Raw genomic sequence first — 16412 nt, 5'->3', positions numbered from 1 at the left:
CTGCTCGTCTTTGCTTTCACTCATGCATCAAATCTTAGTTCAAATGTCACTTTTCTCAAGGAGTCCGAATCCAACTAGGTCAGATTGCTTTAATCTGTGGTCCCATTACACCCCGTACTCCCCTATTTGTAACCCATGTCACACTTATAAATAACTGTACATTATCTGTCTGCCCTTCTAGATCATAAGCTGCATGAGATGAGACCAGGGTGGACCACAAGTCCAGATATTCCTGGGACAGTCCTGGTTTATACCTGTTGCCTCAGTGTGTAGGTTAGATTGGTGTTCAGCAAATATTAACATCTCTCCCTTGAAGAAAGAGTATACTTCCCAGCAACATAGATTTGTGTTTGTCCATATGACTTCTTTGCCTAGTGGAACTCTAGCATATTGAATGCCAGCCATGCCTTAAGAGGCACCGTGTGCTACTGTTCCTTTCTTTGTGCTCTTGTGATTCACCATGAGAGGAGCATGTTCCAGGTAGCTTCTGACCTAAGGAGAACATGCAGACCTGCAGGGACCAGAACACGATCTGAAGTCTAGAGCTAAGCCTAGCCAACCCTGAGCCTAAAGCAGAGTTTTTCCACTCAACCTACAGACACATGAGCAAGAAAAATAATTGACTGTTGTTGTAAGCTGCTAACTTCTGGTGGTTTGTTATGCAGCATTATTGTGACAACAGCTGACTCATACACTCAAGCGTAATTATTAACAGTGCTTACTTTCACTCTCAAAAGTGTCCTGAGTTAGACAATAAATTATCTAATGACCCAAGGGCTGTCCATTACTTTTTCACCATTTTAACTCCAGCACCTAAAATAGTGCTTGGCACAGAGAAAGTGCTCAACAAACATGTTGGATTAAACTGAACGGAATTATTCATTCTATTAAATCTCTTTCTCAAAACATTGAGTCTTCTTCCAAACAGCATGTCAAAAGGTCTGAGTCTGGGGGTTCTCTTTGTATTTCTTTCACATTGTCCCATAGAGGCTTCTGGGTAGCTGTTGCATGGTTACAGGGCTTGCCCTCCCCATCCACAGATGTTGATCCTTTAGAGAAGGGCTAGTATATCCAAATGGGGATATGCTCTCACAGAATTTTACAGAAAGAAGAAAAGACCATGGGGTAAGCATGGAGAATGAGTAAAAGTGAAAGGGAATGAACTGCAGCAGGAGGCATGAGGTAGAGCTCTCAGGAGGCCAGGTGCCCCTGAGCAGAGAAGAGAGACCCCCTGGGTATAGAACTGATTCACTTCCCTCCACTGAGCAGCTTGCCTTGCTACCCAAAGATGAGGATCAGGCAGAATACCAACCTCAGGAAATACTGCCATTTTGCCAGAAATGATAACAGCTAAAACCAAGTCATCCCCCTTAGCCCTCCTCCAGACAAAATGCCCAAATAAGAAGTTCAAATCCCTGTCCTCCAGCCCCTTTCCATCTCCCTTGACCGAGCTCAGCTGAATGTGGGTTCTATGAAAGAGCCCAGCAAGGCCAAGCCCACAGCCCTGAGGCCTGAGCCCTCCAGGAGGGTTTCCTGAGTCCTCCGAGGGCTGGGGGCCAAGTCTCCCCACATCTCTCAACGTCTGAGTCAACCATGCTGCCAGGGAAAGATCATAAGCGATCCTTGGCCGCTTCCCAACTACCCACATCTTTGAATACCTTGAGATGACCCCGCGAAGGCACTGGGGGACGGCCGTCTTGCAGGCAGGCATTTTCAAGTATTTTTTTTTATTTTTTTCTTGCTCATGTCTGACTTCCAGACCCACAAAATGCTGTGGTTTTCCATTTCTAAAACAGAGGCCTGTCGCTGTGTGAAAAGCCTGGGTGTGCCAGACTAATTAAATTTAGCTATCTTGCAGTGGCTGTTGTCACGTGTGTTCCGTCGATGTTACTCAATGTGTTAAGACGTTTTCTGTTGATGTTGGTTACATACCCATGTGATATGGGTGGAGAACACCACTCAGGGGAATATCGCCAGCAGGAACAGGGAGCTTGGGGTTCCAGAGACACTTGGTAGAGCAGTGGCTCGTGGGATCAAACAGTTGGGTCATGTCCATGGAAACTCGTCCAAGTGCTAGTTCCCCCTCCGTCTCGGGCAGGATGAGTCCCGCAGAGCTACCTGGCCTCTGGCTCCTGCAGACAGAAGAGCACCTGCCACAGCCAGCCTACAGGTTTTGTGGAGGAGATGCAGATTCCCCTCTCTGTCAGGAAAAGGACTGTACCAGATCAAAACGGGCTGATGACTTGCCCAAAGTTTCCCAAGAAGGGGTGAGTAAAAAGCTGAACCCCAACGTCCACACTCACTCACAGGTAGGAGTATGTCTTGCCAATGGGTTTCTGCCCCAGGCAAGTTCACTCTTGATTCAGTGAGACCGAAACATGACAATGGTACGTTCCTGGGGTGAAAAGGGTTTATACCCAACTCTATCCCCACAGTGGCAGGTCAAGTGCTAGAATCCCACACAGCTCAGAGCGAGTCTGCATGCAGCAAGCTCGTCCGTGCCTCTGATCCTCTCTGCCCCACAGCATCTCAGTCTTCCTCGCGGGCTGCCACCACCCCAGCCTCTGCAGTCCTGCAGCTGTGCAGCCCAGAGCACTGAGTGGAGCTCCTTAAATTGAGTCAACAATAACGTATTGCTCACACGTGTGCAGTGAGCAAGCCGACCAGGGCCAGGTGAGAATCCCAGCCACAGGAACTTTCATTTTCTCTACAGAGTATTTAAGTCCTGGAATTCCCAGAAGCTCTGCTTTGCCACCTGCCTGAATTCCAGGGAAACCACTTGACAGCATCTCCTTTTGGTCCACATGGTCCTGACGCCTTTGTCTAGGCTTCCTTCCCACATGGTCTCAAATACCTCCTCCAGCCACACCCAGGCACCCCAGCATGTTCTCCTCAGCCCATCTTCCTCGGCTTCAGCCCCCCTTGAGTCTCTCTTTCTTTAAGCCTCTCCTGACCAAGAGTCATTAGAACCTTATAAATCTCCCAAACACATTTCTTTTCACTTTTAAATCTCTGCTTTCTACCCAAAACTCACCTGCCCCATAAGCCTCATGTTTCTCTCATTGACGGCATTCAATCCAGTGGCAAACCCCTCCAATCACCTCACCACCTAGCCTCCAGCGCATCCGCACTCGGCTCTGTGCATTGGCTACCTGTTGGGCACTACTTTGCAGCTCTGTGACCTCCATCAGCTGTGTTCCATGGTGAACACCTACATCCCACCATCGCCCTCCAAGCTTCCAGTTTCCTTCTTCTTTTAGCTTTGACACCATACCCAGGACAAAGCTCTTCATCCAGGAGACTCTTGATGTAGGGACACCCCCTTGTGTTGTTACCAGACTCTGAGCTCTATTTTAAGACAAATCTTTGATAGCATGGGGGTCTTGTGACCTCCCAAAACAAGTAAGAACAAAAGGGTAGCTATTCTCAGTGAGAGGGCCTACCGTACACATACCCACTCGCGCTGAGAAACAAAAAGAACACAGTTCCACAACAAATGCAGAGCCTCCACCAAATACCACACCAGCAGGAGCCAGACTCCAGGGCGGGCAGTGGGAGCCTTCTCCCTGGCGCACGGCGCTCACCTGCTTGGGCGTCTGGCTGCTAACCCTGCAACTGAGACAGAGCAGCAAATCAGAGCTCGGGAGGAAGCTACTCGGTGGACAAAAGCAAGAAGGGATGGCCAAAAGCCTGGCCACATGGAAGACATCAGAAAAACAGCTATAAAAATAGAAATGAGAACAGAAACATGTCATTCTGGAGTTGCTTAACAGAGGCCCAGCAGGACCCGTCAGTCCTGCTAGGCAAGAAGACTGTTCATAATGAGGATCCCGTTGTAAAGCAAGGGTTGGCTGTGGTCACTGAGCTCCACTTACCAGGGGACCACACCAGTTTTCCCTCAGAGATTGCTAACTGAAAGGATTAACCCTAGATAGCTGGAAACCCCATTCACCTGACGTCCAGTGGGATGGAGTTCTCAGTCACCTTCAGGCACATGGTACAGGGGGAGAAGATACTTTCAGGAGTCAGACAGGTTTGAACCGCAGATGGACTGGTTCTGTGGCTTTGGGAAGCTCCTCTCACTGAGCTCAGTGGCCCTGTTTGTTCAATGGAAGTAAAAATACCCACTTCACAGAAGGCTTGGGAGACCCCCATCAGAAGCAAAGCTGACCTCTGGGTGCAGTCTCGGACTGGAGGCTGAGAGCACGTACCCAGAGTGCTCACTGGTCAGTCACAGGCCACCTGCCTCCCCCCTGAGAGGGTGCACACTGGAGGAGAACAGCACTTGGTGGGGGAAGCAAGAGCCTTTTACAGCTAGATTTAATAAACAGCCTGACACACTTCCCAATCTGTAAAATGGGAGAGAATATAACAGCACAGGGCGTCATCATCCTTGTTTATGCCTTGCCACCACAAGCTACTGCCTGCTCTTCTCTGTCTGCTCTGTTCCAAACCCTCAGACATAAAAGAAAGATACTCTTCCAGCGCATGGGCTATTATTCCCTTCCTGCCTTCAAATGTTTCCCAGCTAGAGCCAACACTTCCAACAGTGGGACCTGTGCAGACACCACAGTGCCAGTCCCACACTTGACGTCCCCTTGGCCTCCCTCCTGGGATCCAGCCTCATCTCTTCCAATCCTGGATTCTCTGCTAACTTGCAGAGCAGAGCAAGGGACCTGGGCCAGGTTGGCACCACTTCTGTACAGGTGAGGTTGGCAAGTCAAGTTCTTGAGTTCTTGATCTGAACACTCCCTGTCAACGGTCAGGAAGCATCTAGCTGTGGGTCAATGTGATTTCCAACAAATATCAAGCTGAACAATCAATCCATACACAGGGCAGCACAGCCTGGTTATCAAAGCGTATTCCGGACCTTTAATCTTGCTCATTCAGAAAGCAACATTTCCAATTCAACTGCCACTTCTTCCAGGAAGTCCTCCCTTATTCTGCTAGCAACAATTACTCTTCATCCATTGTCCTGTAGTACTATGTTTGTCTTACACTGTAGTCCTTATAAGCCCTCACTGCATCCTGCCTTGCACCTGTCAGTCTCCCTGTGTAACTGCTAGGTGCTTAAGGTCACAGACTTACTCACTGCCTCACCTCCCATCGTGCGGAGCATGGAGACTTGCTCACCATGAGCATCAGTAAGTGTTTGTTGCATTGAGCTGAATTGCCTTTATAAATTCCAGGGAAGGATCAAGGAGGAGGCAGAGCTCAGGAAATAATTAATCATGGATTGATCAACATTTTTTCCTCTCCATTCCCTCCCCCAAACCAGCTGTGTCTGGTCCTTCCCAAGCCTGGCCTGCTGAGAAGCCTCTTAAGAAAAAACACGGCTTCCTCTGTCTCCCTCCTGGAGGGATTTGGATGGGTCACATTTCAGGAGGGCAGAGTGGGGCCCAGAGACAGAGAGGGAAGGATCAAATCACACAGCCCTGTAGTGGCTGACCTGGAGAGCTGGGGCCAGGACAAGGACCTGTCTTTTCAGTAGGAGGAGGGAAAGATAATCCCTGCTCTGCCAGGGCTCTGCTGAGGCTTCTGAGATGGCAGAGCCATGCAGCAAGCTGCAGACATAGTGCCACTGTTGCTGTCTGCAGGTGATGCCCAAAGGCTCCTGAGATGGCATGACCCATAGATACCATTCTCAGGTCACTGCGGCAGTTTGTCCCTCAAGGCTTCAAACCCACACATTTCTAAGGGAACTCCAGAGCAGCCACACGGACAGGTTTCACACCCAGGGCCTGGTTTTCAGGAAGCCTCAGTCATGAAGCAGACATTCCTGAAAGAGGTAGGAATGTGTTAGAGCCATTTGCCCCTCTCCAGACTGTAATCCTGATTCAGTGTGGTGAATGCTGTCCAAGCATCCTCCCCTTGGTGAATTCCTCAAAATCTATTGGCTGCAATCCCCCTGAGCCTAGGAGCCTTCTGGACCCTCCTTTGCCTCATGCTGTCATAGGCAGGCAGATACCTGAAAATAAAATGTACATCACTTTCAGCAGAGTATAGTTAGGAGCCAAGTCAGACGCAGTTTAAAGCCAATTGTTTTGTCTCATCCATATCAAAACCTCTCAGCTAAGAAAATCAGCATAGGAAACAGATATTAATTTTAATGACAAGACAGGTCATGGCCCTAATATTGGATCATACCTGTACAAATCCAAAAGGCCCCAGGCCCCCAGGAACCCAGAAAATAAGGGCTGTTTCCCTCCTGGGATGTTGGGGTGTTAACCCAGAACAGTGCAGGCAGAAATCAACTCCTCTGGCTACAAGGACCTTCATATGGCCCCTAAAGGACCAGAGAGCTATTTCCTTCCAGCTAAGGCATCATATCCCCTGCTGTCTTGGTCACAAATCATGTTTGTGCCAGGACACAAGTGCTGCTGTTGGATATGCCCAGAGGGCGCTTCGGAGAACAGGGTCTGTGCTGGATGTGCGCCCGGGACCTGTCCCTGCAACTACATGCGCACCCACACTGTCACACTCAGCCTCTGCAGGCCCCCAGGACCTGGAGGAAAGAGAAGACTGGGGTGGAGCGCCCTGCTGAGCTGGAAGAGACCCATCAGCAGTGCCACAGTGCAGCCTGCTGGGCATGCACGACAGTGCAGCAGGACAAGGCCCAGTGAGGGTGCTGCGAAGCATGTCTTGCCTCCCCTCTGTCCACTTCCAACCCCTGGGAGAGGAGCCTCAAACCCCAAGTCGCAGGTTTAGGCTTGAGGGCCTGTGGAGAGGAAGGATAGTCAGTCCTGGGGCTTTCAGAACGCAAACAGGTCTCCCATGCCCGCCGAGCTCTCAACAGCTCGCTGCTCTGGAATGTTCTGAATAGTTGGCACAGGGAGGCCTAGGGATCCACGGGAGGAAAAGAAGCTCAGGGCTCAAAGCAGGGGGCTGAGTACCCAGGGAAATACCTCTCTGGAGTCTCTGTATAAATTGTCCTATTCAACCCATGTAGGACACCCCTGCTTCTGCCAACCTTTCAACACAGAACACATGGGTGCAGTTTCTACAGGAGGCACAGAGAGGGCACAGCCACACAAGTAAGTAGCGACACAACACCAGCAGTGCTGGACCAGTGACCGCTGGAGGAAGGCAGCCTTGGTCTGGGCCCTGCGAGCCGAGTAGGACCCACAGGAGGTGGCAGGAAAGATAGAGAAGTAGCGGAAGAGAGAAATGGCGCTGAGGAAGCACCCTCAGGACTTGGCGTCAGGCTGGGGCGTGGGAAATGAGCAGGGCAGGCAACACAACACAGAGGAGGAAGGAGGGAACACTGACGAGACCAGAGAAAGGTAAGTGGGCCATTTGGAAGGCAGTGCTACGTGAGTTAGGTGGCACCTGCTAAATGTGGGCTGCTGTCACCTGCCACCCAGGGTTCTCTTTACAAGCCCTCCAGACACCTGCTCTTGGCTTTCCTGTCTCTGCTTACCCACCTGTGTCCCTAATGGCCCTGTCCCCTCTTCTCTCTCCACTACTCTCACCTTCTCTTTGTCCAGCAGTGTCTTGAGGTCGTGGAGGTCCTTATACCACCGAGGAGACAACAGCCCCCCCACCATATGTGCACACACTGCCCAGTGGCCATTCCTTCCTCTCCAGCCAGTATCTAAGAGACGCCTGAGGGTCCAGCCTTCTCCCCTCCTGGCCAGGCTGCTGGCCTCACCCACTTCATCTATGAGGAGCAGTGGACAGCCTCCAGCCCCATGACACACCATGCCCTGTCTAGACAGCTTTGAGCTCCACGTCCTCAGGAACCACCAGGCCCCGGAGCAGGGCTCTGCTCCAAGACAGTTCTCCCCCTGCAGGTGAGGCTGCTATGGGGGCCAAAACCGAGCGTACACTGGAGCTGTTTCCCACTTAGCTGGCAGCCAGTCACCTGACATCCCTGGGGGAATAGACAGGGCTCTCTGGTAGGGAGCCTTTCTATTTTTCAATCATTTTTTTGATCAAATAAATAAGTAGCTGGAGAAAACAGGTGACAGAGTGGGTGGCCACTTGAGATGCAGGGGCAGATCAAAGCCCCCCAGTCCCCCAAGCATGGAGGAGGCAGCCTTGGGGTGACTCGGACAGCAGTCTAGGTGGCCCGTGCTTCATAAAGGCAGCCAGGGGTAGGAGGGATGGGGTGACGGCGCCCCGGTCACAGGCACCCGTGGCCCTGCTCCCCAACCCCTGTACTTTGGTTAACAGTCTTCAGCTGGAAGAAACACCTGCTGTCAAGAGACATCCAACCAAGCTCCCAGTTCCCTGGGAGGGCCACCACATCTCCGTGTGAGAGGGGGACCTGCCCAGCGGGCCTAGGCTGCTTTCTTCCTCCCAGAAGAAGCTGGAATTCCCCTCTGGACTCAGTCCTTCTGGCTGTTGCCCCCCTCACGATCCCAGCCCAGGGCAATCAGCCGGGAGCACTCTCTGTGTTTGCTGGCTGATTAATTATCTTATTAGAAGAGCCACAGGTGACTGTATGCAGTGAATCCATCATGTCAGCCATGGGACTGAAAATCCCCATCTTTTCCGAGTGGCAAGGCTTTACCCAGTCTCCTCAGAGACCCGTAAGCTCAGCCTCCCCATCGAGGGCAACCAGGATCCTGAAGACCAAAGAGGGAACGTGCTTTGCCCAAAGAATGGGCAGCCCCCGGCAGCCGGGCATGGACGAGGACCCAGTGCCCAGACTCGGAGCTTTCCTGCTTCACTGCGCTGCCTCCAGCTGCCCAGCAGGGACTGGGGCTGGGGAGCCCCCTTCACGTCTAGAGCCTTCGGTCCATTTTAGGATCATCACACCCACTACATTCTAGTAAGTTCTTTCAAAGGATTTTTCACCAATGTTCTCTAGACCCTGGGGAAATTAGCAAGGTAATAGGACATTATTTTAGGGATTTCACTGAAGGGAAGGTTTCCAGGACCCAGACTTTTCTCCTCTTGTAATTTGGAGAAGTCAGGAAAAGCCTGCATTCCCTGTGGACCAGCCAGCTTATTCCACGAGTGAGTGATTCCCCACGACTTCCCTTCTGCTGGTCAACACTTCGGCCACTCGGGCATAACCCAAGGATCTGCTTCAGCCAGGTGCTTCTTGAGGACAGATTTGAAGGACCCCAGTAAGAACGATAACTCCATTCATCCCTACCCAACAGAAGGGCGGGCACAGAGAGACCAGCGTTGAAGACCTCGTGACAGAAGTCGTGGTATCTGGCCCTACACCACCTGCTGCCCCACACAGCCTCCATCCCTCCTCCCGTGCCTGAGCCATTTCCCCAATCATAAGGCACAGAGCAGGGGAATCACAACCTAAAAAAGCAGATCCCTCTGCTTGGCCAACAGACTGCCAGCGGCCAAGAAGGCTGACAGATATCTTTCAGGATTTGCACCTCTAAGGTCCTCCCAACATGTCCCTCCCACATCTTACCTGATGAGGTCAATAGGTTGAAACTTATAGAACACTCCATAGCGTGCCCATTCTTGATACAGCAGCTAAACAAGAAAAAGAGGGAAACCCGGATTAGAGATGAAGGGGGGCAGCCATTTGCCTTTTTTTGTCCATGTGAGCAAGTCAAAATCTTCTCCCCCAAAGCCATCCTCACAAGTCAGAATTGAATCCCAAAAATCTAGCTTCTAGGAAAATTCTCATCCACAAGGGAGGAAGCTGTAGAAGCTGACTTCTCCTTCCCCAAATAATACAGGAGGCCTTTTATCACACTCTGGGGCAGTGTTATACCACCTAATCACAACCCTTCCTTCTATATTCCCTTGTCTTGCTTAGTTCAACAAAATAAGCCCTGGAATTCATTTTCACTCATCTATCAAGATTTACTGAGCATCTACTATGTACCAGGCACTATCCAGACACTGAATACAGCAGTAAACCAAAGCTGCTGCTATCACGGACCTTACACCCTGATGCGGGGAGACAAATATCAAAACACAAACATGTAAGATTTATAATTGCCATTAAGAAAAATAAATCAAAGTAAGGGAGTAGAATATGAAGCCGGGGGTGGGGTAGGATGCTGTTTTAGATAGCATGGCAAAGGAGGGCCTCTCTGAGCTGACATTTGAGCTGAGAACAAAGAAGTCCCTCAAATAATTTCCTGTAGAAGTAGGGAACTTCTCCAGGCAGAAGAACACTCCTCCTGGGCAAAGGCCCTGGGGAAGGAGCATATATCCAAGGAAAAATGAGGATGTAGTGTAGATGGGGCAGAGAGAACATGAGAGTCATGGGAGATGGTGTCAGAAAGTCCTGATGTGGCCAGAGGGTTGAAGGGTCTGTAGGCCAGGCTAAAATCCATGGCCTTTGAAGGGAGCCATTGGGAGATTTGCAGGAGTCGGGAGAGACAATGAGAGTGCAGATAGCCCACTTTGGCTGCTGTATGCAGAACAGACTGAGGATGAGCACAGGAGTAGGGAGTCTATTGTAGTGCTCCAGGAGGACCTGATGGTGGCTTGAGCCATGGAAGAAGTAATCAGAAGTAGTCGATTCTGCTTTTATTTTAAAGGTAGAGTCAATAAGATTTACTCTTGGTTTAGATGTGGGGTGAGGTGAGAGAAAATGGAGAATTGGCCTGAGCAATTGAGTAAATGGTGGTTCCACTTACTGAGATGGAGAAGACCATGACCATGACAAGAACAGGCTAGGAAGGGTGTAACCAAGAGTTCAGCTTGGGGTGCATTAATTCAAGCTGCTCTTTAGGCATCCACATGGGGATGCTGAGTAAGCAGCTGGATATAAAAGCCTGGAGTTCAGAGGACAATCCAGGCTAGAGATATAACCTGGAAGTTATGAGAGAAAGATGATTTGTAAAGCCATTGAACTATGGATGCAATTGCCAAGGAACACAGAGCAGGTAGAGAAGAGGCCTGACACCCAGGCCCTGGGTGTGCCAGTGGCTAGAGGCCAAGGTCAGGATGAAGAACAGCAAAGGAGACAGGAGAACAGCTGGTGATGTGGACAGCCAGTAGTGTGCAGTGTCCTAGAAGCCCAGGGACAAGTGGCTTCAAAGAGAAGAAAATGACCAGCTGTGTCAAATACTGCTGAGGGGTCAGATCAGCTGAGGCCGGAGAAGTGAGCACTGGATGCAGTGGCTTTAAGGTCACTGATGACCTTGACAAGCGTGGCAGTTTCAGCAGACAGGTGGGGCACATTCTGGAGGTTAAGAGAGGGGGCGACGGGCCAAAACAGCAGGTTGTGCCACCTCGCGATGCTCCCACCACACCAGTAGCAGACTTGGCACATATGCAAACCTGGGTATCAATGTCAGGGGCAAACCACAGGCTAGTTGCAAACAGCCATCCAGCAAGCCTCACAGATCATCCACAAGGACATGAAGTGATCAATCTGGTGATGAACCATCACTAGACATCATCTAGATATCCATACTGAATAAATATTAGCACAGAGTCCAATTAAATGTGTAGAATTGACAGGCTTATAATACACTTTTTATCTTGTTACATTCTTCACTCTCCTTACATGTCACCCAAGAGTCACAAGGAATTCTGTCAAGGAGAACTCTAGTTAGGTATTTTGGATACCCAGCTGAACATCAAGAAGCTACCCTTTTACCTAAGAATCTTTAAAGACATGATTTTTTAATAAACTGACAGAAGAACTGACATTCCTGTTTAATGGCTGTAGACTTTACTGTCCTAATGTCTCCCAAAAAACAGGACCAGAAACTACAGAGACCCTGCCAGAGCAAACTGCAGCCACAGTCAATGCCACTTGCAAAGCGGGAAACCCAGATACACAAGGGGTCACACAGTGCATGACGGGCAGCGGAGGAATGGAATGTATGAGTTTTGAAGCTTCACGTACCAGGCAGGTGGCTTCTAACCTAACTGTCCTGTTCTCATTTCATCTCCTCCTCCCTGCCTCTTAGGTACTTGTACTGCCCTGGGTTTTTATTCCCTCCCCCTAGTGCAAACCCTGGACTCACTCACCAGCCCCTGGTTGTCACAGTGACATCATTTGTGGTCCAGAGGGAGGCCAGCTTGCATCAGGAGATATGGGCAAGGCCTCCCTTGAGGGCTGTGGAACGTCACTACCTGCCTCATAGGCTCTGACCTCCAGAGCAAATTCTGCTCCCAGTCATATGTCTAACCAACACCTGGGCCTGAGAGTACCTGTCTGCACCACCCTGGAGGGAAAAACTAAAAACACTCCAGGAAGCTAATATGGCCCAGCTGGCTTGGGCCCAAACTGAGAACCAAACTCCAAGGCTTTACTGTGGAATGGATCCTGGGCCCAAGGTAAGAAACCTCCACAAAGTCCCTTTCTCAGTGCGGCACCCTCTAAGCACAAAGCTATATCCTAGGTTGTGGATACAGGTGAAGATGAGTCAAGAGAGTTATCTGCCCTCAGTGCAGACGGACACAGAGGAGCAACTCCCTATTCGGTCCCTGCAGCAGAGCTGTGGCAACAGGAAGCCAAGTCAGGGCCATGATGCAGTAGTCTGGCCTGGACACTCACATGCCTATGCCCAGATCAGCTCACACATCCTTGCAGAGGTGGCAGGGAGCAGGGAGGACAGGGCTGCAGGCCCTTCCCTTTCTCTGCAAATTCGTAATCACACATAGCTGGAGAGCTAGTGGATTATGCTAAATCCCAGGTCACGGGGTTCAGAACAGCCTAGCAGTCAGGGCAAAGAGAGGCATACTCTGAGGTCTCTGCTCCATGGGGATTAGCATGGAGTGAGTAAAACACAGGACAACCACAGTTACTTATAGCAATCCCTTCAAACTTGCATAGTCTAGAACCTTCTAACAAGTCTCTTAGCAAATCCACTTTCTCCCTTAGAGTTAGTTATGCCTCCTCACTGACAGGCCAACCCTGGAAGTAGAGCAGCAAAGGTCTGCAGCTCCTTCTCAGTGGACAGGGCCTTATTCCAGAGGCCCTGGATACAATTCCAGGCATGTCAGCCTGACCTCAAATCTTTATGGCAGGAAGCAACACCTCACAGGGACCACCCCGTCTGATGGAGCAGAGCATACACGCAGCCACTTGGGCTCCCCAGGGATCACATTTGACAGCAGGTCAGTTGGTTTAAGTATTTCATGAGCCTATAAAGGAACCCAATTGTTAAAACCATTTGCAATGCCAGAGAACAGCAAGACATTTAAGACCCGTGGCTGTCTCTGAGCTGGACTGCGACAGGCAGGAAGATGGCAGCTGTAGCCAGCTTAGGGGCACCGACCGGACAGAGTGAGCCTGAATGGGAGAGAATGGATTTCTATTCCCAGACCCTGTAATGACCTGTCTGAATTTTTGGCAAGACCCCCTCAACTCTCTGGATCTTCTGCCTTAGAACAATGGGAGTTGGGAGGATGGAAAAATTAATCCTCAGATGAAACCAAGAAGAAAAGTAGCTTTCTTATCAGAAACACAGACACCTTTTAGGCGTCACTTTATACCATTCACAGCTGGAATCCAGAGCCCCAGGTGTAAAATGCTGAAGGAAATCACACTCCAGTGTTACACCTCAGGTACCCCTGGCAGCGGGTTGGAAAGCCAGGGGGAGCAGGTGGGGGTCAGGCAGCCCCGCAGAAGGTGGTAACTGATGCTCACACAAACCGGGCAGCAATGGCTAATGTGGAATCAACAGGAACCATCCACACCCACGGTGTTCCCTCTTCCTGCTGCCCTGCTTCCTAAAAAGGCAGGAAACCCCTATTCTCCAGAGGGAGGGAGTTGTTTCCTAATTACCCTCCGGGAGTGGGGAGAGCACCTCACAGCCCCTAGCAGGGGCTGAGTCATGCCTCCTGCACAAGTGCATGGGCAAGCCCGAGGGGAGAGGGGACATAGCCTCTGGGGCCTCTTGGCTTGCCTGGGGCTTGCCGAGGAGGAGCCTGGGCCTCAGGGAGATCATGGGCACAGCCACAAAACAGAGTGAAGGAGAACATGCAGGCACTGGCAGGATGGGCAGCTTGGGAGATGCCTGCAAATCACCCCAAAAGGCCCCCAGAGAGGCGATGCCACCCTACAGCTACAACCCTCCTCCATGTCCTCCAGCAATACCTCCAAGCGGCCTCCCCTGCACCCAGCCAAAATCCTTTCTGCAGCCCCTCTCCCAGAACTCTAGCCTTATAATGTAATAAAAAAGAATAAATTTTTGCACATTTTCAGAGGTTTGGGCTTTTTCTCCTTTAGGACACCTTCTGGCTGCACCCACATGCCCCTGAAACCACAGGACGCACCAGCATTGTAGTGACAATTCCCCTTGGCAGACACAGGAGGTGTTGGGCTGGCTGCGAATCGGACACCAGGGTTTTCGTCCTGATGTGACTGTCATTTACAGGCACTGACACCCGTCTCCTCATCTTGCTGGGCATCAGTTTCCCAGCCCAGGCGGGCAGAAGAAGGCTTTCTCTCTCACTCGTGGTTTCTCTCCTCCCCCACTGCAGTTCATTCCCTAAGAGCGACCCTGGCGGAGGAGGACCAGGGCACTGGGACTGGCCAGCAACCCAAGGAAAAGCCATGCGAAAGGGGCCGTTTGTCTTTCAGACACTGGTCCACCTTAATGAGCATCTTTTTGACATCAGCTTTGGGAGTTATCACCGAGATGCAGCTCCACCCTGGCTGGTCTCCCCCTGCCTCCCAGATTCTGCCCGTTCTACCAGCTGGAGTGTCCCCTGGGAGGAATTCTATGGGCCCAAGCAAAACATTTTCGGGGATGAACATTTTTTGTTAAAAGGTTTTGTTGTTAATAATAATGTAATTCCATTCCAAAGACAAATACACATATATTTTGGAGATGTGTCTAAAACTTTTCTTTCTCTGTCTCTGTACAGATAACAGGGGGCTGGCTGACTTCTCCCATGAGTTACTGAGTTTTCCTGGTCTCCGGAATATTCCTGCAAAGTGCTCTACCTTGAAGGCAGGGCTCACCACCCACCCAGCAGAAGGTTTCTTAGGTGGGCAGGGGTGGCACATGCTCTTTAAAGGGGAGGCATCTTGAAATGGGGGAGTGGGAGGGCAGAAAATGGTTGGGGAAACAAGATGAGATGTGGAGAAAAATGCTTCCTCCTTCTCCTTTAAATCTGATCCGGGACTTTTCAGGAAATTAAACACCGAGACTATTAGCATCAGATAGAAAACAGATGAGGTTAAGACAGCGCAATACTACCACCAAGTCCCTGGGCAGGCAGAGAAGGGGACATGTGTAAGCAATCACAGCAGTATTTCTGGAAAAGACCTTTTATGTTTTTAATACTTAACACTTCATAACAGGGACTAATAGGCAGGATGAAAAGAAGACTACTCAAAAGGCAGCTTGGGGGATGAATGGTTTTCCAGACAACAGGCCGGGGGAGGGGAACTTCTTGGCCTCCAGGTCCTCATCCTCCCCCCGCACCCCCAGCTGCCTCTGCACACAGAGTTGCCAGAGGCTGGCAGAAGCCAGGTGGGAGGTGGCACAAGGCGGCACAAGAGGCAACAGAGACAGGGCAGTCCCCACTGGAGGTGGGTGACCCTTGCAGTGCCATGCCATGGCGGGGAGGGGGACACATGTTTCCAGAGTGTTAGCAAACAGAAGAAACAGGACCTGGGTGCAGGGCTGGGGAGAGAGCTGGACGGACAGGAGCTGTGACTGGCATGGGGGGAGACCCTCCTGCAGCCATAACCTCATTCCCAGCTGCCCAGAACATACAGCAGGACAGAGACTGCTTTCCCTCGGACTTCTTCTCTCTAACTTGGGAATGGCGGTACCCCCATTTGTCTGCCTAGAGGAAAAGAAGAATAACTTAAGCATGACACCCCAAAAGTCCTAAAGGCTAATAATGTGTAATAATACATTCTTAGCAGGGACACTGCATCTGAGAGTCACAGGCATTGTGAGCCCCATCTCTGTTTACGTGGCAGTGTCATTGTGGAAAAGGTCCGCAATCTTTCTGTGTCTCAGTCACCCCATCTACAAGGCATTTGGGCTCAGTGTTTCTCAACTGAGGACCTGGACTGATGAAGGTGTTTCAGGATGGTTAGCATCCCTGGCCCACCAGGCACTAGATGCCAGCAGCACCCCATACACATAGCCATGTCCATGGCCAGAAATGGCCCTCACATTTCCAAAGACCTGGAGGGCAGAGAGGTGTGAAAGAGACGCTGGAAAATATCTAAGCAGGTAAACAGAGCAGGTAGGATGTTCTGTCCAGTTCCACACCCACCCAGTGCGGCCTGTGCCCAAAGCGCTCTGCACAGCCAAAGGCCTCCTTACCTTTCTGTCATTCATGTCATCCCCTGGACTGTCATATTCACCCTGCAGGAGAGAAAGGGATGCTGGGTAAAGCCAAAGGGATCATCAAAAACAGAGACAGGATTTTCGTGCCTTTCTAATGTCATCCCATTCTTTCATTCCCATTTGAGGAAGGTCAAAAGCATAGCATGTTAAGGAGCCAATATTCTGCTTCTTTAGTTAATAATACTTGTAAGGTCGCCTGTGGTT

The 16412-nt window shown here is 50.7% G+C and overlaps 1 protein-coding gene across 2 annotated transcripts in view; it reads right to left on the bottom strand.

Annotated features, from left to right (window-relative positions):
- The window catches only part of ANO2 (anoctamin 2), a 290583-nt gene that overhangs the window by 179130 nt on the left and 95041 nt on the right, over positions 1–16412 (bottom strand). For both annotated transcript variants that reach the window (XM_073222870.1, XM_073222869.1), the window contains exons 7-8: positions 16185–16226; positions 9386–9450 (exon numbers count right to left, since the gene is read on the bottom strand). In XM_073222870.1, coding sequence (XP_073078971.1) covers positions 9386–9450; positions 16185–16226 — 107 coding nt within the window. The remainder of the gene's footprint in view (positions 1–9385; positions 9451–16184; positions 16227–16412) is intronic.

This window comes from Manis javanica, chromosome 15 (genome assembly GCF_040802235.1).
Source record: "Manis javanica isolate MJ-LG chromosome 15, MJ_LKY, whole genome shotgun sequence".
In the NCBI taxonomy this organism is placed as follows: domain Eukaryota; kingdom Metazoa; phylum Chordata; class Mammalia; order Pholidota; family Manidae; genus Manis; species Manis javanica.
Note: the sequence above shows the minus strand (reverse complement) of the source record. Positions and strands in the feature narration are given on the sequence as shown.